This window comes from Leptonychotes weddellii, chromosome 6 (genome assembly GCF_054177405.1).
Source record: "Leptonychotes weddellii isolate Sample4059 chromosome 6, ASM5417740v2, whole genome shotgun sequence".
NCBI lineage: Eukaryota > Metazoa > Chordata > Mammalia > Carnivora > Phocidae > Leptonychotes > Leptonychotes weddellii.
This window is the reverse complement of record NC_138374.1, coordinates 116,026,635-116,047,784: the sequence shown is the minus strand read 5'-3', so window position 1 is coordinate 116,047,784 and position 21,150 is coordinate 116,026,635. Positions and strand designations below refer to the sequence as shown.

Sequence of the window (21,150 nt, the reverse complement as noted above, 5' to 3'; positions counted from 1 at the left end):
AGGGAGGCCAGGATGCCCCAAGGAGCCCACCAGGCTCCTCTCACTCCCCTGAGACACCTGGGCTCCCCCTCACTGCCCCCCAGCCTGAGCATCCAGCAGTGAGGACCCCTGTGGTGGTTAGAACGTGGGCCTTGAGGGCGCCTGGCTGGCTGAGTCGATAGAGCATGCCACTCTTGATCTCGTGGTTGTGAGTTCAAGCCCCACATTGGGTGTGGAGCCGACTTTAAAAAAAAAGAAAAAGAAAAAAAAGAACCTGGGTCCCGGACCTCTCGTTGCTCCGTCTGACTGCTCTGTCAGCACATGGTGCTGCTCACAGACCTCAGCCAAGCCAAGCCTCCCCTCCCCTCCACACTGTAGGGGGCCTGACCTTGAGTTAGGTTCATGCAGGGACACCTCTTTGGATCTTCCCAGAGACTCATTAGCGACATCAACCTCTCCATCCTAAGTTCTCCATTTGTGTAGCCTTGGGGACACTGAGGCCCCAGAGAGGTTCCATGACCTGCTTGGTATCACACAGCATAGCTGAGTGTTAGCCCCCAAGCCCCAGAAGTTCTGGGGTGGGCGTTTCCTTTCCTCTCTGAAAGCTGTCCTCATTCCTGCTCCTTCCCAGTGCAGTGGACTAAGAAAGCCCCTCCCCAGCAATCCACCCTCCGGGGTGTTGGCTGGGCAGCCCTGATGCCTGAACCACATATTCCTTCCCCATGGAATGATGCCTTCTACCTGGCTTGCAAACCCGGGACATGACCCAAGGCCCCTGCTGTAGGACACTCACCCTTCTTGCCTCCTTTTTTTTTTTTTAAAGATTTTATTTATTTTATTTGAGAGAGAGAGAATGAGAGACAGAGAGCATGAGAGGGAGGAGGTCAGAGAGAGAAGCAGACTCCCTGCCGAGCAGGGAGCCCGACGCGGGACTCGATCCCGGAACTCCAGGATCATGACCTGAGCCGAAGGCAGTCGCTTAACCAACTGAGCCACCCAGGCGCCCCCCTTCTTGCCTCTTACCCACCCTGCAATGCTCTGAGAATCCTCTAAAGCTCTCCATCAGACTGATGCACTCTCTCCCGGGACCGCCCACCCCAGCCCCGGCCCCAGCATTTACCTCTGCCTTCCCTTGTTTCGGAGGGGTGTGTGTGTGTGTGTGTGTGTGTGTGTGTCCGTCCACTAGGCTGTGAGCTCCATGAGGGCAGGGACCATGTCTTACTTTACTTACTGCTCTGAATCGTGTTTCTGAAATTTTTATTTTTTAATTTTTTAATTTTTTTTATTCTTATGTTAATCCCCATACTCGTGTTTCTGAAATTTAACTGAACCTAAGGTGGGGTGGTTTGGAGGCCACACACCTGGACCCTCGGGCACTGAACTATGATGAGAGTTCCAAGGCTAGCAGAGGAGGAAGAGGAAGGAGAGGAAGGAAGGAGTCCCTCTTTCAGCCCCTTTCTCCTAAGCAACCATGTTGCATCTCTCAGGTCTTCCCATCCGCGGCCCCGCCTGGCTGAGAAGATGAGGAAGAAGGTCCAGCCGGAGACACGTAACAGGTCTGTGTTGGTGACTTGTCTCTCACATGAGTTCATTTAATGCCCAGTTTCGTGGGAAACCCTCTTCTCACCTCCACAGAGCTGGGGACCCAAGAGGGTGGGAACGAGCCAACTCAGCCTTCCTGCAGGAGACCAGAGAGCAGAGCCCCCAGACCAGCCAGAGAGACCCAGATCTTTCTGAAGCATTTACCTCAGGCTCGTCTCCCGTGAGCTGAAATTGCTGCAAGCACAACCAAAGGGGGGCACCTGGGCGGCTCAGTTGGTTAAGCATCTGCCTTCAGCTCAGGTCATGATCCCGGGGTCCTGGAATCCAGTCCCGCATCGGGCTCCCTGCTCAGCGGGGAGCCTGCTTCTCCCTCTCCTTCTGCCTGCCGCTCTGCCAGCTTGTGTTCCCTCTCTCTCTCTGTCAAATAAATAAATAAAATCTAAAAAAAAAAGGACAACCAAAGGAAGGCAACCGAAGAGCCTTTAGCTGGAAGGTACATGGGCAGCAGAGCCCAGGCACCTGATCAGACTTCAGGGAATCTCCTCTGGGTGCTTTTGGAAGCAGAGCCAGCTTGGTGGGTAGCTGCCTGGAGGCTGGTGCACAGTGGAGGGGACCTGTCCAGCACCACCGCCAGGGCCAGGCTACCTCATCTGGACAGCTGGCCTTGGGAGAGGGGAATCAAAGGCCAGGGATGGGCTGCCGGGGAGGGAGAGTCGCTCCTGGGAGGGGCTGAGTGTGGGAGGCAGGGCCGCCATCTCCAGCCTAGACTGCCCTTCTGGCTGACTCAGGTCCTGCCTGCAGGTCTGGATGTGCTGGGGCAAGTCCCAGCCTCCCCGCCATCCCTGCGAGCCGCGCCAGCACACTGGGTGGGGGCCCAGGTGCCTCCTTCCATTTTCATTCGGAGCTTGGCTACAACCCGTCCGGCTGAGGGGTCACTGCTGGCCACTTTTTCAAGTCCTGCCCAGCGCTGACCACAAGGAGGTCAGAGCCCTGTCTGGGGGCCCCAGATGGCCCAGCAGCAGCCTTACAAGTATCTCCCCTAGGGCAGATCTGGGGGTGGCCTGGGGCAGGCACCCAAATAGGACGTCTCACAGAAGTCCTGCCACTCGGGTAGCACAAGCATTATCACATTTCAGATGAGGAAACTGAGGCCCATGACCTCACAGACAGGGAGTGGCTGAGTCTCCACTCAAACCTGGGCCTCTGGATGCTGATTCCGGAGCCCCCCTCGGGCTGGAGGAGGGAGGGCCCCGCGTACTCATATACTCAGGACCAGGTGGCCGCAGCAGCTGGCCTGGGCCAAGCGGGCCTCATCCCGTCCTCCCTCAAGCTGGGGCCTGACCCCTTGGGACTGGGCCAGGTTTGTCCATAAGACTTAGGTGAAAGGCCTCTGGAATAAGAAGGCCCTCGGCTCCCGGGAAAGGGGAGCTGTGAGGGCCTCTCTTGGGCTGTCGGGGATCAGAGGCCAACTCCCCGAGTCACCCTCAGCCTTGAAGTTTTCTGCAGGGTCTACCTTTCACTTCCTGGGCAACTCTTCCGCCCTTGAACGTCCCCTGGGGTCAGGAACGAAGAGGAATTACAGCTGCCTTGAGTTAGTCTCTGACCATATTCTAGGTGCTGGCTACAGCCTCGAGGTGCAGGATGTCGTCTCTCTTGTACCCCAGACCCGCGAGCCCACACTCCTAGCGGTGGGTGAGGAGACGGCTCTGAGGGCAGCTAGAGCCTTGTCTGGGGTGAGTGACGGTGCTGAGATTTGAGCCCAGGGTTGGCAGGCCCCAAAGCCCACGCTCTAATACTGGGATCTGAACTTCACTTCACGGCCCCCGCTCTGATGGGGGAATGAAGCCTGCCATGAGGATCCTTCCAGGTGCCCCAGCTCCTGCTCCCTCTTCTCCCACCCCTGGGGCCCCAGGTCTCTCCTTCTGTCCCCTCCCTCCCCACCCTAGAATCAGCCCAAGAAAACTGTAGTAACCTGGAGCAGCGAGGGGTGAGTCACCTGCCTCCGCCTGTTGGCTGGCAGAGGGCTCGGTATCTGCCAGGGCCCCTGCCGCCGCTGGATCTTTCCGCCAGGCTGCCAGCAAAGCCAGCTCTGCAAGGGCACGGCCAACAGCACGGCTCCTGCCGGCCACCTGCGTGCCCAGCGCCACCCGAGTGCAAACGCCAGCGCCAGGCCGAGACGCGCTCTCAACTGCCCCCAGCAGGGGTTGCACACGACCTGGCTGAGCCCCCCAGGCCCCCACGGGTGGCTCTAGGGCTCGCAGGACAGAGCCCCTGGGAAGGAGCCTGGCCCTGTCGGTCCTGCAGTCTGAAGGAGGATGGTCCCCTGCAGAGCAGGCCACCCCGGGAACCCACAGTGGGAGAAGGAGGCAGGTGTGGAGTGGGGACAATTCACCCCCTTTTTACAGAGGGAAGGAGAGGCTCAGACACAAGCAAGGAAGTGTCGGTGACCATCGGAGGAACAAAACCCCACTCCCAGTCACGGCAGAGCAGGGCTTTACTAGATGCCTCCTCTGTCAACTGAGGCCTGGATGGCTCCCTCCTTTCTGCAGATGACTCTGTGGCTGGGGCTGATCTGTCCCCTTTTCTTGGACTTGTCACTTTGCAGCTTCAGTTATCAGCTGAGAATGACCCTGCCCTCCCTCCTTCCCTCCTCCCTTTTAGTGCAGACTGGGGTTGGCAGGGACATTTAAGAGCCAATGCGGGGTGTTGGGGGGGACGGGAGGCGGGGGGAAGCACCTGACCTTGGGGAGGAATGTGGGAAATGTCTGCAGCCTGGAGCAGCCACCCCCCACCTGGGGCCCAAGAATGCGGCCCCCAAGGGAGGTGTGTGTGTGTGGTTGGAAGAGAAGGGGGTGCAGGGCCCAGGAGTGCCGAAGTGTGGGGGTGGCCCCATAAGGTCCCCTGCTGAGGCTCCTACATGGTTACAGAGGGTGAGGATGAACTAATTCTGCTCTCCAGGGGGTGCCAGCACGCCACTCTCTCGGACCCACTTAGGGAGTGGTCCCTGACTCCTAGGCCCCCTCAAGCCCAGGGCCACAGATGCAGCTGCAACTTGTGATTTCTCAGGCCCACAGCAGCACAGAACATCGGAGCCCTTTGAAACCAGCAGCTACCACATCCATCCCCCATTACAGATGTGGGAACTGAGGCCCGAGAGGGGATAGGAAATCGGCTAAAGGTGCGCTAATTATGGGCCAGGACTCTGGGCTGGGTGCCTTCCCCACACCCCCTCCTGCACCCGGCTCCCTCCTCTCACTAGGAAGATTCGGGTGGCACCCCCACCCCCTCCACACACACACAAGGTCCTACAGGGTTCCTGCGGGGAATCCAGTGCCTTCTGTGAGAGCCCTGGACTGCCAGGGCCAGGAGCTGCACCCACAGGGCGGAGACTGGGGGCCCGGCGTCCGTGCTCAAAGCCTCACCGCAGCTCCTGGTGAGCAGGTGATCTGTGCTCTGGCTGGACGGTGGGATAAGGTCCGGGTAACTCTGGCAGATGCCCCTCGTTGGGACTGCACCCGGAGACAAGGGTGAGTAAGGACTCTGCTGCCCTCTCGCGGCCACACGTGGGGCCTGCCTGATGCTGTCCGCGCCTTGGGCATCTCTCTCCCAATCCCCTCCCCCTGGAAAGGGCTCCTAGCGGCTGGATGGGCTGGCATCGGCTCGCTTCCCTACCCTACCGCCTACCGCCGAGGCCACAGCTTTGGCTGCACAAAGCAGGACGGGAAGGGTGCGTGATGGTTTGTTCAGTGGTGGATCCTGGAAGAAGGCGGCCTCGGGCCAACAGGGGAGGCCCAGTCTGTTACCCAGAATGCCTGGGTGTGGGGAGGGACCCGGTGGTTTCCACAGCGATGGCCCCATCAACCAACACTAGACAGGATGCTTTGAAAACTTAGAGGATATTTATTTTTCAGGAAGGTCCACCACAGCTGACGGGCACTACCGTCCACCACTCCAGGGGATTTCTCTTTCGCTTTGCGAGAAATGCCCTCTCTTCTTGGAAGTGCCCATGGGAAGGCTGGGATGTGAAGAGAAACCATACACAACACTCCAGAGCCTTAAAAAAATAAAGCAACAAACAACCTCCTCCACACAAATACACACATACAAAATAAATAGATGTATAAAAGAGAGGCTACGCTCCTCCCATCCTGGCCGAGGGGCTACTTTGGGAGAGTGGGGCTGGGTGGCTCTGTCCCCTTTCCCCCAGCCAGGATTATCCAGAGGCGAAATGGTATGGAAATGCCAGACAGCCGAGAACAAGCCCTGGCTTCCGGGAGAGGACCGGGCAGGCCGTCTCCCCGGAGCTCAGTGGGGGTAAGGTAACAAAGGAACAAATAAATAAATAAATAAATAGAACCCACCGTGCTCCCAGAGGCCTAAGGGCTTAGACTGAGGCTCGAGGCCCCCGGGGCCTGTTTCCCTGAAAGGAGCAGATCCAGGGACAGGCAGAAAGAATCACAGGGAAAACACAAGTCCAAAGCCACACCCCACCTGGCCTCCAGAGCCTGCATCCTTCATACCCTGGGAAAGGCCTGGCCCAGAAGTGAGCCTCAAACCAGCTCTGGAAGGAGGGGTGGACAGCGCCTACTCTCTGGCCCAGCAGGTGCCCAGGGGGTGGAGGGCCCTACCCTCTCTCCCTGGCATTCTCTGAGGCCAGCAGAACCCCTTCCCCACCCCCACCCTTGCCCTCTGACCTCTACCCTGGCCATCTCTATAGGAGCGAACTGTCGAGCCTCCAGGTTGGGCTCTTCCCTGGAAGGGAGAAGGGCTGGGGCCTGGCCCTCTCCTGCTCCTATTCTTATTATTGGCCTTCCTGACTTGCCGCATCCTGAGTCAGCTGGGAGAAGTCCTGGTGTGACTAAATAATCCGGAACAGTCCATCCTGGTGTCCTCCTCTGCTCCCTTTGGCCACAGATGTCCCCACCGTCTCCGGTCGGGGCTGCCCTCGAAGCTCCCTTCAGAACATCGGGGGGAAGGCGTCAGACAGAAGCGAGAACAGAAAAGGGGGCAGGAGCTGCTAGAATGGACAGTTTGGGCAAGAGGCCAAACCAGACACACGAAGAAGTTCCAGGGACTCAGGAATGCCCAGGTCCCTCCTGGAGAAGCACAGGCACCCTGGGGCCCGGGAGAGCATGGGGCAGGGGCGGGCTGGCTGCTCAGCTGGGCAGCAGCACGTGCTCCAGGAGGTAGCTGAGGGAGTCCCAGTGCTTCCAGAGGAGGAAGAGGACGAGGACCAGGAGGGCGGTGCTGGTGATGCGCAGGCGTGTCTTCATGAGGGGCGTGATGAAGTTGGCGATGGTGGACACGAACACCAGGAGCACGGCCATGAGCGCCAGGATCACGTTGATGAGCTTGCCCAGCAGAGCCCGCGCGTTGGCGTTCTCCACGCCCTCCAGCTGTACCACCTGCTGCTGCTGCTGCTGCAGCTCCAGCTTGGTGACCCGGGTCAGGCAGGACTCCACGGCCTCCTGCAGGGGGCGCACACGGGGGCTCAGGGAAGGCGGCCCTCCCCGCCCGGGGGCTGCACCCTACTGCCCCTCGGAGAAGGTGAGCGCGCCCGGCGGGGGGAGAGGCTGATCAGCTGCAGCAGGCGGCAGGCCTTTGATTACAACTATTTGGGGACGATGGCAGGAAACAGGAGTGGAGTGTGTGCATGTGCGTGTGCGTGTGCATGTGTGTGCAGGAGACAGAACTGGCCCAATCCCCGGGAGCTCCCTCTCCAGGCAGTCTGGAGCCTGGAAATCCCAACTACTCATTGGCGAGGCTGCTATCAAAGAGCTGGGGGCACGGGAGGCCCTGGCCCATCGGCGCACAAATCCGGCCTCGGGCCTACCTCGCCCCTGTCTCTGCCCCGCCCGCCCCGCGCTGCCCTCCGCGTGCCCATCTGCCCCGCCACTGGAACAGCCTGTGCCCATCATCCCTCGCTTGGTGGGGCCCTCCCCCTCCGGCAGCTCCCAGCTCTCTCTGCACGTCCAGGGCCCCCCCCCCAGCCCCGAGGGTCAGGCTCGGGTCGCACCTGGATGTCCCGGGCCCTCTCGTAGGACTGGTAGGCCACCTTCTCCTCCATGCTAGCCAGCTCCTGTTTCAGGTTGGTCATCTCATTCTGGTGAAGCTCCGTCAGGTCATTGAGCTGCTCCTCCAGCCTCTCGTACCTGGCCGAGGGACAAGGTGTGACAGCAGTCCTGGCCCCCTCACCTCCCTTCTCTCCCCACGATCCATTTCATTCCACCACCCACCCAGCGTGTTCAGCCCTGTTCCAATTTTAACAGCAAGGACAATGGAAGTTACTACAGACACAGCCCTGCTTCCATGTAGATACCGGGCCAGGACTTCACGCACATTATCTCGTAGGCTCCCTGCCACCCTCAACCCCACAAGACAAGTACCAATGTCATCCCATTTTACAGATAAGACTGAGACACAGAGAGGTGAAGGAACCTGCCGAAGATCACAGCGCTCATGAATGGAGGAGTCAGGGACTAACGGACTTCAACCGGAGCCCGTGAGCCCTGGACTAAGACGCTGTCCTGGGCACCAGGGACACGGCAGGACAGACACACGATCCCTGCTCTGTAGGCACGCAATCTCCAAACACACACAGCGTGGGCTAGTTTTCAGGCAGGGTTTCCCCTCGATTTCCCAAACCTTCTTCGTGTGTGTGTGTGTGTGTGTATGTATGTATATATATATAAAATAAAAAAGGGCGCCTGGTGTGTGTGTGTGTGTGTATGTATATATATATAAAATAAAAGAGGGCGCCTGGGTGGCTCAGTTGGTTAGGCGACTGCCTTCGGCTCAGGTCATGATCCTGGAGTCCCGGGATTGAGTCCCACATCGGGCTCCCTGCTCAGCCTTCTCCCTCTGACCCTCTTCCCTCTCGTGCTCTCTCTCATTCTCTCTCAAATAAATAAATAAATAAAATCTTTAAAAAAAAAATAAAAAGAAAAGAAAAGTGCTAATTAAGGAAAAGATGGCCAAGAATCCCAGGGAGCGAGTGCCAAGTGCCACGCAAGAGGCACCGAGCACAAGGGCGGAGCGGGCAGAGGGGAAGGAGGGACCAGAGACTCCAGCGTCAGCCAAAGGTTTAAACTGAGCATGCCAGATGTTTACATACTTTGACTTTACAGGTTTGGACTCATTTAACTTTCATGAACCCTCAGAGTAAGGATTCATGTTATTCCCGCTGCACAGACAAGGAGACCAGGTGTGGAGAGCATAAGTATTTTGCTCAAGGTAAATAGTAGAGTAGAGCTGGGCGGGGGGTGGGGGGGTGCAGGGGGGCAGGGAGGACGCCTGGGTGGCTCAGTCGGTTAAGCGTCTGCCTTTGGCTCAGGTCATGATCCCGGGGTCCTGGGATCGAGCCCTGCGTCAGGCTCCCTGCTCAGTGGGGAGCCTGCTTCTCCCTCTCCCTCTGCCTGCCACTCCCCCTGCTTGTGCTCTCTCTCTCTCAATGAATAAAATCTTTAAAAAAAGAAAAAAAGAAAGGAAATAGATCTGGGGTTTAAACGCAGATAACCTGGCTCCAGAGTCAGTGCTCTTAATCTTTCCAGATGAGAGGCCACATAGCTGGTCCCTGCCTCAGTTTCCCCTCCTGTACACGGACCCCATAACCATCAAGGAGGCGACGTTCAGCGCTCCTGAGACCGGCAGCGCCTTCTCCCCACACACAGGTCCCATACCCCTATCTTCCAGAGGCTCTGACCAGATTGGAGGAAGCCTTCCCAGGGCCTTCCCAGGGCCTCTTCTGGCTCCTTCCAGCAGCCCGGGACCCTTCTACGTGCACCTCCGTCTGCCTCCGCCAACTGGAGTCTGCAGACTGGTGCCCATCACCGAAGGCCAGGGCCCCGCGGGCGGGGGCGGCGCCTACCTGTAGCGCTCCTCCTGCAGACACTGGGTCATGTAGGTGTAGTCCCTCTGCAGCTGAGCCTTCAGGTCCTCCATCGAGTCCTCCAGGTGGGACTGTCCGTCCTTGATGTCCCGCAGCTCCTCCAGCAGAGCGTCCAGGTTGCCGGGGGCCCCATACAGCGCGTTCAACTTGGGGCTCCCCAGCGCCCCCGCTGGCCCGGCCCCGGAGTTGCTGCCCGCCCCGGCCGAACTGGCACTGGCGCTGGAACACTCGTCGTCGCTGCCGTACTTGGGGCTGGGCACCAGGGTGGCACTGCCGCTCAGCGCCCGGGCCGCCTCCTCAGGGGGCCCATCCTCCAGAGGGTCCTTCAGGTGGGCGATGTTGTCGGCGCTGCCAAACTTGTTGCGGATGAGGCTGGCAAACTCGCGGGGCTTGGACACCACGGCGGTGTGGGTGGCCTGCGAGAGGCCCGAGAGGCTGCCCTTGACGCCCTCCACCACGCCACCCCCGAAGCCACTGATGCCTGCGCGCACGTTGGCGCCCACGTCCTTCAGCCCCTGCTGCATGTCCCGCAGCACGTCCTTGGGCTGCCGCGAGGGCCCGTTCTGCTCAATCTCCTTCAGGCGCCGGCGGTAGTGCTCCAGCTTCTTGTGCAGCTGGGCGATGGTCTGTGCCGACTTCTGGTTCTTCTTCTCGAACACCTGCTTGATGCGCGAAGCCTGCTGCTTGTCCGCGTTGTTGGCCAGCTTCAGGTACTCGGCCACGTTGTCGTCCCGCGCCTCCTGCTCGATCTTGATCTGCTCGGTGATCTTCAGGATCTTCTGGTGCAGGTGGTCAATGGCAGCCTTGGTCCGCTGGGGGTCCGGGGCCCCGTCTGGCACGTCCAGGCTGATGGGGCCATCGCTGTCACCGTGGCCGGGGCCGCCGAGGAGGCTCAGGGCTGCCGGGTCTCCCTTGTCGACCTGGGGAGAAGGCAAGCAGGGCAAGCATGGGTAAATCACGAAACCATGGCAGGGGACACAGCGGGAATCTCTCGTGTGTCCCTGGACACCCCTGGACTTGGTTGCTCTACCTGGAGGACAGATGCAGGATGAACAGGAAGCTTCAGGGCAAGAGTCCAAAATAACAACATAGTATTCCTTTTACAGCTACCACTTTTTTAAAAAAAGATTTTATTTCTAAGTAATCTCTGCACCCAACGTGGGGCTTGAACCCACAGCTCTCATATCAAGAGTGGCATGCATGCTCCACGGATCAAGCCGGCCAGGTGCCCCTATAGCGGCCATATTTGAAGGGCTCTCGCGTCTGTGATCTACCTAATCCTCACAACATCCCCAAAGTGCAGTCTAGGCAGATCTACCCCTCCGTCGGCCCAGAGAGTTCAGGCAAGTTGCTCAGGGACACAGAGTTATGAAAAAATGGAACCTCTGGCCCAGAACTCTTGTTGCTCCATCACACGGACCAAGCCGGTCTGAGGCTTCAATGGAGAATCATGGGACTGACTTGTCAGGGATGAGACAAGTTGTCCCTCTGGCCCAAACTCCCCAAAAGGCTCCTGCCTGGAGCAGGCCTCTCCCCGAGAGCTATACTCTGGCCCCACGCAGGCGCAGGAAGCCTCCCCGCCCTCCCCACCCCGGCTTCCCTGATGCAGTTCGGCAGGTCACCGGCCTCTGCTGACACCCCTCCCAGCCCCTCCATCACCTTCCAGCTGTCTCGAGTCGTCAGCAACCTCTTCCGCTTCATGATGGTGGGAGCACCCGGCCCTGCCCAGTCTCCCAGATGCAGGAGAAGAGCACAGCCCCACCCGCCCTGTGGGCCAGGGCCTGGAGACTCAGGTCCCAGAAGCAACCCCCGGGGCCAAGGGCAGCAGGGGCTGGTCCGGGGGCCTGAGGGCAGCAGGGCCCAGCTCAGAGGGGGTGAATGTGCAGGAAGGAGAAGACAGCCCCTTTCCACACCAGCAGGCAGGCTTCCCAAGTGCATTAGGATGGCACAGAGGAGGAGAGAGGCTGAGAAAAGATGGGGGTGGTAGGGAGAAAGGAAAGAGAGGTCACAGGAGATAGGAAAGATGGGAAACCCAGGGTCAGATGAAGGCGGGCGGGCCTGGAGTCCTGCTCTCCCAGGGCCGGCTCCCCCTCGGCTGCTGGAGGATCTCTCTGTCCGCAGCTGGGTCCCCAGTGTCTTATCGCCATGCAAGAACGGAAGCGGCAGGAAATGGCTCAACCCCATGTATTTTTACACACAGCAACCCCCAGGATGGTCGGGTCGGATCATTCGCTCTTCGTGTGTGTGGGGCGGGGTGAGGTATGTGTGGGGGAAGGGGTTAAATACGAAGAGAGTGGCCCGGTCACACACACCGGAACCGGAAGCAGCCTATGCCAATTACAGGCAGAAGTCACTGCACTCGGCTTCTGCCGAGGTGCAAAGTTATTGGAAAACACTACTGAAAACAAAAGCCCTGCCAAAAATCAGGGGCGGGTGGCTCCTCTGTGGGCTTCCTCTGGGGCCTTTTCAGGTCACGACGTCACTGGGGATGCTGGGGACCACGCCAATCCCTTTTCCAATTTCTCCTCTTACATTTGCTTTGGGTCTCCCTTGGTGTCTCCTGGCCCTCCCTCCAGGTGCTCAGACCTCCAGAACCCTGGCTTCTCGGATTTTCTGACCTTGTATACCAGAGGAGGCAATTCCACAGTCTCCTTTAAATGATCTGTCCCAAGGTCTAACTGTCACGCCAGTCCGACTTAAAACCCCATCCTTCAGTTAAACCCCTTCCGCCTGTGCTATTCCTTCAGTGAAGACAAACAGCCTGCCTCTCAATTGTCCTGACCCTCAGTATCCCCACCTGAGAAATGGGATAATCCTGCCTGTTCTCAGGTCTTTGTGAGGATTACACAAGATGATGTCTAGCAAGCACTTAGCCCCGTGCGGCACATACAGAAGGCACTCATAAATGCTGTCTGAATCTAGGCAGCATAATTTGGGGTGGGGCTGGGTGGGGGAATGAAGTTTAATTAAGAGATTATACAAATCAATTCACTCAATATTGATACTACAGCATAAATATTGCAATACAAAAAATTAAATTCTCTAGGAATACGTGACTTTTTTTTTTTCTTGAGAGAGGAGAGCACGTGTAAGCCAGTGGAGGGGGCGGGAGGGAGGGGCAGAGAGAGAATCTGAAGCAGGCTCCATGCTCAGCACAGAGCCCAACACAGAGCTTGATCCCACGACCCTGCGATCATGACCCGAGCCAAAATCAAGAGTCACACACTCAACCGACTGAGCCACCCAGGCGCCCCTAGGAAGACATGACTTTTAGGATTAAAAGTCCTCTGCTAAGGCCACTGTGCTTCCAAAGAGGCTCAATTCTCTTTCCCCCTCTTTGTGGGAGAAAAAAACATCCAAAAAGTGAGTTTTGGGTCTGGCTGAAGCCCGGCTTGATGCTTGAGCGCTAGGCGGTTTGCTGTCTCTATGAGGAGCAGGGCATCTGTTGCAGGGACTGGGAGGGGTGCGGGAGGAGCTAACGAGACAGGGATGCCGTGAAGAGTAGAAGGGCTTTAGGACTCCGAGGGTGTATAAAATAGCGACTCTCCCCCTACCTTGGCCTTACTCCGGCAGCTTGGTGTGTCTCCTCCCGTGATTTAGAGTCTGTCTAGCTTACAAATGGAAAAGCAGAATGGAAGCTGGCTGTGAAATCCCCATGAATGAGAGGAGAACAGACATTCCTGGGGAAATGAGCTGGGGCCTGATGATGGGCTGGAGCGGGCTGGGGCTGGGGTCCCGGCCCCCTTGCCTGCCCCTCTCCCCTGCCCTGGGGCCCAGACTCGAGCCTGGGGGTCCCGCAGCAGGACACAAGCTCCTTCCTGCCCCTCCACCGGCATCTACCACACCTGGATCCCGCTGGGCGCCTCCAGTCACAGAACACCTCCCCTCTGCCCTCCTCCCCCTTGCAGGAAGGTGCATGTTGGAGTTGGAGGAAGGTGGAGAGTTCTCCATGCTCCCCCACCCCAACACCCCCCCCCCCCCATGGCAGCAGGGCCCTTTCAGGACTGAACCAAGACAGAGCGGTTAAGGAACAGAAAGCCAAGGAGGTGGCAGACGGCAGGCAGGCAGAGGTACGAAGAGGGAGAATACTTTAACAAAGGAAGGCAAATTCAGGCATAAGATGACAAAACGATGACGGACGGAAAAAGCAGAAGAGGAGAAAGAGATCTGAAAAAAAAAAAAAAGCGCAAACACAAAAAACAAAAAGCACAAAGAAAAGCGATGAGACTGCAGGATTACTGACAATAGCCAAGGAGGGAAGCAGCCCCAGTGTCCACCGACTGATGAATGGATAAAGACGAGGTGGTACGTGGGTTCAGTGGACTCTCCCTCAGCCATAAGGAAGAGTGAAATCTTGCCGTTCGCAAGGACATGGACAGAGCTAGAGAGTATAATGCTAAGCGAAATAAGTCAGTCAGAGGAAGACAAATACTGTATGATTTCACTCACATGTGGAATCTAAAAAAGCAAAATAAATAAACAAAACCAGAAACAGACGCCTAAACACAGAGAACACACTGGTGCTCACCAGAGGGGCGGTGGGGGAGGGGTGGGTGAAACAGGTGAAGGGGACAAGAATTTAGATTTAGAACCCCGGTTCTGTCCCTCACACGCCGTGTGCCCTTGGAAGTGTCATTAACTCTTCTGGGCCTGCATTTTCTCATCTGGAAAGGGGAGGCGATTCTACCTCCCTCAAAGGGCTGTCGGGAGGATGAAATCAGACACTGAGTACAATCTCAGGACATCCAGCAGGTGCTCAAAAACAAAAATAAATCGGTACTTCATACTCACTCGCGTGGCTGCAATGTTTAAGGGGAAAATAACAAGTGTTGGTGAGGATGCGGAGAAACTAGAGCCCTCGCACCTGCTGGTGGGAATGGAAAGAGGTGCAGCCGCTGCGGGAAGCAGTTTGGGGGGTCCCTCAGTAAGTTAAACATTGGTCTGTCATATGATCCCCCAATTCCACTCCTGGGTCTACACCCAGGGGAATTAAAAATGAGTGTTCGGGGCGCCTGGGTGGTGCAGTCAGTTAAGAGTCCAACTCTTGGTTTCAGCTCGGGTTGTGATCTCTGGGTCATGAGATCGAGCCCAGCGTCAGGCTCCAAGCTCAGTGGGGAGTCTGCTTGAGACACTCTCTCCCTCTGCCTCCGTCCCTACCCCCTGCTCACTCTCTCTAAAATAAATAAATCTTGGGACGACTGGGTGGCTCAGTTGGTTAAGCATCTGCCTTCAGCTCAGGTCATGATCCCGGGGTCCTGGGTTAAGCCCACATCAGACTCCCTGCTCAGCGGGGAGTCTGCTTCTCCCTCTGTCCTCTGTCCCTCCCCCCTGCTCATTATCTCTGTCTCAAAAAAATAAATAAAATCTTGGGGCGCCTGGGCGGCTCAGTCATTGGGCGTCTGCCTTTGGCTCAGGTCATGATCCCAGGGTGCTGGGATCCAGTCCCACATCAGGCTCCCTGCTCCGCGGGAAGCCTGCTCTCCCTCTCCCACTCCCCCTGCTTGTGTCCCCTCTCTCACTGTGTCAAACAAATAAATAAAATCTGTAAAATAGATACATAAAATCTTAAAAAATAATAAATCTTAAAAAATTAAAATTAAAATAGTTTAAAAAATAAAAATGGGTGTTTGAACAAGTGCTTATACAAAGATGCTCACAGCAGCACTTCTCACAATAGCCAAAGGGTGGACACAACTCAGATGTCCATTAGCCAGTGAATGGCCAACAAAACTGGTACATCCACACAGTGGAATACTATTTGGCCATAAAAGCAATGAAGTAGCACTGATACATACTACAATTTGGATGACTTTGAGAACATCCCACTAAGCAAGAGAAGCCAGACACAAAGGTCACATACTGAAGGATTCCATTTATGTGAAATGTCCAGAATGGTTAAATCCATAGAGACAGAGGCAGGTTAGTGGTGGCCCCAGGGGATGGGAGCAGGGGAGGAATGGGGAGTGGCTGCTTCACGGGTCTGGGTTTCCTTTGGAGTGATGACCATCTTCTGGAACTAGACAGAGGTGGTGATTACAAAACCGGGATGTGGAAGGTAAGGGGTCCTCCAACCTGCTGGCTCTGGCCACAGCTCCAATTAATGTCCTATCACAGGGTGGGCCTATGGGAGGGTACCTGGGTCCTTCATCTTACTGTCTCATTTTCAACAGGGCAGAAGCTCTTTCTAACTCACTCCCAACCCCCTGTCCTAGGGCTGGGTCCAGATCGCTCAAGCCCTGGTCACTGGGGGGTGAAAAACCCCTGAGTCCCCCAGCTGGGGCATGGCAGTGAGAGGGCTACAAGGGCATCACCTCTCCTCTCTCCAAACTGTCACAGAGCCTCACGCGGCCCAGGCCACCCAGCCCTCCATCCATGCCCCGCGGCCAGCACCACACCTGGAGTTGTGGCCCAGACCATGGCCTCCCCACCCCTCTCTCCTGAGGCACCTGACCCCAAGATGAATCCGTGTGCACAGGCCAGGCAAGTTCTTACAAAGGGAGAATGGTGGAGGGAGGGTCATGCTTCCTTCCACGATGCCATTCCATCCCCAGGAGGCCACGTCATGCCCCCCGCTCACAACAGTACCTACCGGCCAGGGCTGAAGTCATAGACCTTGTTCTAAACAGTGACTGAGATCCACGAAGTCCTGGTGAATGTTCTGGAAGAGCCAGAGATGGGACGTTGTCTGAAGTGTCCAGGGTGCAACTTTCTCTCTCCCTCTCCCTGCTTCCTGCACCTGGAAGCACCCCCTCCACTTGGCCTCGCGGAGCCGTGGACTCTCCTCCCTGCCCCCTTCTGGCAACTCTGAATGAAGCCGGATTAGGCACGCTGCCAGATCACAGGAGCTCCCAGGCCCGGGCTCCTGTGGGCCTCCTGGGGCTCCCAGCTCCTCCCAGGCCTGAGCTCACGTCCTCTGTTAACCTGGGCCCAGACATGGGGCAGCGGCTCGCCCTCCTACACACCAACCAGCCCGGCCGCCCGGATCCCTGAGGCCAGGAGCACACAGTACACACTCCAGGGCCGGAAAGCGTCCCGGCTTTCGTGAAGCTCTGTGAAGGGAGGGCAAGGGACCAGCTATTGTGAGATGGGGACCATGGTTCTATTTCTCCAGCAATGGACTAAATACATGACGCATTCTTCAAGGTGAGCCATACAGACAAGCACCACTTGCAAGGAGGGTGTGCTCCACACCTGCGCTCCCAGGTTCCCACGAGATCGCAGAGGGCTCCCAGCCTGACTACCAGCCCCAGGGGACAAGAGCCCCTTCCCAGATTTACAAAGTACTACTGTTAGGGACCCGAGGGCAGGCTGACCCAGAAGATGAGGACTTCCTGTCCTAGCTCTCTGCTCGGGGATCAGAGAGCCAACACTAAGGTCACTCCTAGATGAAAAAAAAAAAAAAAGAAGAGTAGGGAGGGGAGGAGAAGAGCCCTAGAGCTTCTATGCTTCCCTTTAGGAGAGTAGGCAGCCCCTGCCATCCTGGGACAGGTGGCCTTCAGGCTCCCTCCCAGGGTGGGAACAAGAGGGTCTGTGGGTCTGGCCAAGCAGGCTGAGATCTATGCAGGATGCTGCTCCTGAGCAGGCCTGGGCTTCCAGGGGCTAAGAGACCAGAAGGCAAGTGTGACGGGGGCCGTGGGGCCCACGTGACTCAGCAGAGATGCTTCCATCTGCTGACTTCTGGCCCCAGGACGCTGATCTGAGCACCCCTCTTGGGAGGGAGAACACTCAGATTCACTCTTTCTACCAGTCCCCAGGGGGAAAGGGAGGCAAGGCCAGGACCTGTACAGAAAAAGAACGCTGATGGCCAGCTAACATCCTTCTGCCTAAAAAGGCAGTTTGACCTGCTGGGGAAGCAGAGAGGACGGGGACCTGACATCTTCCGCACCAACCTGATATTCCAGCCGGAGCTGGAAACATGATCCCAACCCCTGGTCCTGGAGTCAGGGGCTGCCCCCATCCTCCCAAATCGGCAGGCATAGCCCGTGGCGCTGCGGGCTCTTTCTCTGCCTGGCGGGGGTGGGAGGGCAATTTGCAGTTCCCCAGTGCCAGCTCTGGACACACCACCCCAGCTGAGCCAGGCACCCCCGCGTGGGAAAGGTGCAGGGGAAGGGGGATGGGGACGATCCCCACCCACCTGGCGGTCCCACTGGTGCCTGGGAGCCTAAGCGGCTTTTCTCCAGAGGGCAGGGAGGCAAATGCTGAGGCACTTAATGGGGTATATGTGGGGGGCCGTATGTACACCTAGGTCTGCTCCCCGGGCTACGGTGGGGTGAAGAACTTCTGCAGCGAGGCCCCAGCCACCACAAGGGGGATTCATGGGGTAGGAGCCCGAGGGCCCTGGCTCTTCCTGTGGTGCCCCTTCCCTCCTGCCATGGGATGGTCTCAGCGGCTTTACAGGGAACTGCATGCTGCAACAAGGGATTTGAGGGTGCGGAGCGCAGATGAGGAAATGCACTCACTCATCCTTTCGGACAGCACATGCGATCTCATGGCAGCTGGGCACTGGGGTGGAGGCTTCCCTCAGCCTCTGCCTGCAGCCGGCAGGTGCCCCCTCCCACCTGGCCCTCAGGGCCACCCTCTTCTCTCTCTCCTCTAGCCTCCTGTCCTTTCTGACAGGCCCACCCACTGGTTCTGGTCAAATCCATACCCTCCCCTCAGTTACTTCATCCCCTGCCCTGCTGACAACAATGTCCTTCTCCACACAAATGCCCTGCACACTCCCCTGCCTCCTCACACTGGTTCCTGGGTTGGCCCGGAGCTGCCCTCCTGCCCTGGGGCCTCCTCCATTTGCCATCCTGCAAATTCTCCAAAAGCCCCAGACACCAAGCACTTTGCTCCTTCTGGACCCCCCACTGTCCACCTGGGGTCAGTGCTCATGGGATCTTCACGCCCCTCCCTCCCTGGCAACGTTTCTCTGTAGGCAGAAGTGATCGCAACCAGGCACACACCTCCCACTTAATTTCACATCAGCTCCTCGGGCTCCAAGAGGAGTGACACATGGCCACTGGTTTCTAGAGGCATCTGTGCTAGGGTTCAGCCATGCTCCCACACAAGACCTCCTGACCCGACCCCAGGGGCCCTCCCGACACTCCTCAGCCTAAGCCTGAAGGCCTGGTGTTCACCCCCTCCTCCCTTCTCCTATCCACAAAGAGTTCTCTCTAAGGGAGAGAGGGGGCCACACCTTGAGAGACCAGAGGGTGAGCACAAGGCGCCTGGCTTTCTCCCAACCCTGCCCAGTGAACTTCCCTCCTCCCACCCCCCAGGGGCCTCACCTGTGTGAGTACTGCTTCCCGAAGCCGTGCTGGGGACGGGATGCCAGGACCTCTGAGGCTCCAGCTTTCCCCGGGCTGGGTCAGGCCCCCGGGGTCACAGTCCCTGGGCAGCACAGGGCTTGCCAAGGGAAGCCGGGGTCTGCGAGCAGGTGTTCCCAAGCTCCCAGGCTCTGCAGCCGCCATCTCCAGCCTGAGGCCCAGCCTGGGGATTAGGGGCGGATTGCTCTGGGAGATTTCCCCTCCCCTGGGCTCACAGGCTGCTCCTTCCCAACTGGGAGGAGACAGGCAGGATCACTGAGCGGGTAGACCCAGCTCTGATGAGGTGCCCCCCCTGCTCTGCCCATCCCCAAGTCCAGCTGTTGCCACAGTGAGGTCAGTGTGCATGAGAACCCCCAGGTGTGACAGGCAGCAACTCCAGCCCTGGTGGGGGCGGGGCAGCACATGGGGACACATGTACCTGCACCACTCACCCACCTAGATGGGTACTCCGGCTCATCCCCTCCCATCGTGCATACCTCCTACCATCAGAAGCCCTTCTCACAGAGGCAGGGTCCCATGGACTCCCCTTTTTCACCATCTAATGGAAGTAGGGTTCCTAGTCAGGCTTCCAGGATGGAGGTCTCGAAAGCCAGAAAGGCTGGAGCCTGGAGGGGACTTCCTGTCAGATCCCAACACAGCGAGCTCAGGCTGGAGCCCCTTACCTCTCTCCCTGCTGCTCTGCTCACTGGCTTATGGCACCATCACTCCCAAGGTACCCTCCCTATCCAAGAAATCCCTGGGGGAGTCAGAACTCAGCCAGCCTCATCTGCGGGACTCCTCTGCTCTCAGATTTTCTTCCACAAATCCACTCTTCTCGGACACCACTGCAACTACTTCTCTGGCTTCTGCTTCCCATTCCCTGCTCTCCTCCCCGCCCCATCCCCGCCCCATCCCCACCCCTCCACCCCCAGCATGGCCCAGGCAAAAACACCCAAGATCAAACACAGATGGCAAACTCACAGCAGGCCCTACCTCCTTGGACTTCATCTTGACACTCCCAGCAGGAAATCCTGAGAGTGGCCAGCAGAGGGGGCCAGAGGGCCACAGTTGAGGAGAGCACGCTGTGAGCAGGCGGACAGGACGGCCTGCAGGGTTCAGGGCCCAGCTGGGTCTCTCAGGGAGGCTTCGGAAGCAGACTCGCCAAAGGCACGGATCCTGCACCTTCTTGAGCCAGGCAAGGGACTCAGGGCTTAAATACAGAGGGTCCACACGTGGTAGGGTGGTTCCAAGAAGGTGCAAAGAGATAAGGAAGGCCCAGGGCTATCTCTGGGGCCCAGTGCCAGGGCAACCAGCCAAAAACACCAAAAGCAGGAGTCCCCACACCCTGGGCTCATGAAACTTACAAACATTAATGGTGGCCGATGACTTGGAGTTTGTGACGACAGGAACCTAGCAAAAGCCCATCACATAGGTCCCAATTTCTGAGGCCAGCTTCAGCCAGGAGCAGTCAGGAAACACTTCCATCAGCTCCTGACATCTGCAAACGATCTCCCTCCTATGGTACTCGATTTCTACTTTATGCTTTGGCATTGTGCACCACTCCTCTTGCATAATGGTTATGTGTAAATACGCCTTAGGTCTTACTTCCCCGAGGAAGGCACGAATCACATCTTAAATATATCCGCGCCCCTCACGGAGCCCGGCATAGGACTGACCCTCCCTCCATATGCAGAATGACCGAATGACCTGACTCATCAAGCAGCAACAAACATAGTGCATCTACTACAGTTCTGTCCTGCATGGCCACACACACAGCTGGGTCTTCTCAAGCGAAGACATCTCTCTCCTTCCAAGATGAATGAGAGTCCTATAAAGTAATATCTAAGGCAAAGCGTAGTGGGACCAAAATTTTTTAAAGCATATTTTTGCACTCATTCTTAATGCAGTCTAGATAATAACATTTTGGCTACTTCAAAATTATCGTCACAAGACTTTACCTTTTTCTAAATCCATAGTAGCTCTTACTGACTTTTTCCCAGTATTTCTCACTGCAAAAGGGTTTTTTTTTTAAGATTTTATTTTATTTTATTTATTTATTTTTTTAAAGATTTTATTTATTTATATTCAGAGAGAGAGAATGAGAGAGAGCACATGAGAGGGGGGAGGGGCAGAGGGAGAAGCAGACTCCCTGCCGAGCAGGGAGCCCGATGCGGGACTCGATCCTGGGACTCCAGGATCATGACCTGAGCTGAAGGCAGTCGCTTAACCAACTGAGCCACCCAGGCGCCCCTTAAGATTTTATTTTTAATCATCTCCACACCCAACGTGGGGCTCAAACTCACAGCCCTGAGATCAAGAGTCACACGCTCCACCGACCAAGCCAGCCAGATGCCCCTGCAAAAGTGTTCTGTTTAAGAAATTTTGGTTGGAAAACATCCACAACCAATCAAAAAAGCCATAATTTTAAAGGCCTTATTTATTTTTATTTTT

The 21,150-nt window shown here is 57.1% G+C and overlaps 1 protein-coding gene across 4 annotated transcripts; it reads right to left on the bottom strand.

The window, feature by feature from the left end:
- Window positions 1–5,398: 5,398 nt before the first annotated feature.
- TMCC2 (transmembrane and coiled-coil domain family 2) lies at window positions 5,399–20,639 on the bottom strand. Of its 4 annotated transcripts, XM_081825097.1 has the most exons (5): window positions 19,693–20,630; window positions 15,999–16,067; window positions 9,389–10,329; window positions 7,538–7,673; window positions 5,399–6,989 (listed from the first exon to the last, which is right to left on the bottom strand). In XM_081825097.1, exons 3-5 carry the CDS (start codon window positions 9,931–9,933, stop codon window positions 6,678–6,680), a joined length of 993 nt encoding a protein of 330 aa, XP_081681223.1. In that variant the 5' UTR covers window positions 9,934–10,329; window positions 15,999–16,067; window positions 19,693–20,630; the 3' UTR covers window positions 5,399–6,677. The 4 variants fall into 4 exon arrangements, with proteins under 4 accessions (XP_081681223.1, XP_030887878.1, XP_081681224.1 ...); XM_031032018.2 differs by lacking the exon at window positions 15,999–16,067 and having other exon boundaries at window positions 19,693–20,639; XM_081825098.1 differs by lacking the exons at window positions 15,999–16,067; window positions 19,693–20,630 and adding an exon at window positions 18,682–19,572.
- Window positions 20,640–21,150: the final 511 nt, after the last annotated feature.

Excerpts from the sequence above, each read along its gene's own strand:
- TMCC2 (XM_081825096.1), bottom strand. The coding sequence starts at position 11,593 with ATGGGGTTGAGCCATTTCCTGCCGCTTCCGTTCTTGCATGGCGATAAG. Across the intron at positions 10,330-11,068 it reads CGACTCGAGACAGCTGGAAG|GTCGACAAGGGAGACCCGGC; the intron begins GTGATGGAGGGG and ends CCTTCTCCCCAG. Across the intron at positions 6,990-7,537 it reads AGAGGGCCCGGGACATCCAG|GAGGCCGTGGAGTCCTGCCT; the intron begins GTGCGACCCGAG and ends CGCCCCCTGCAG.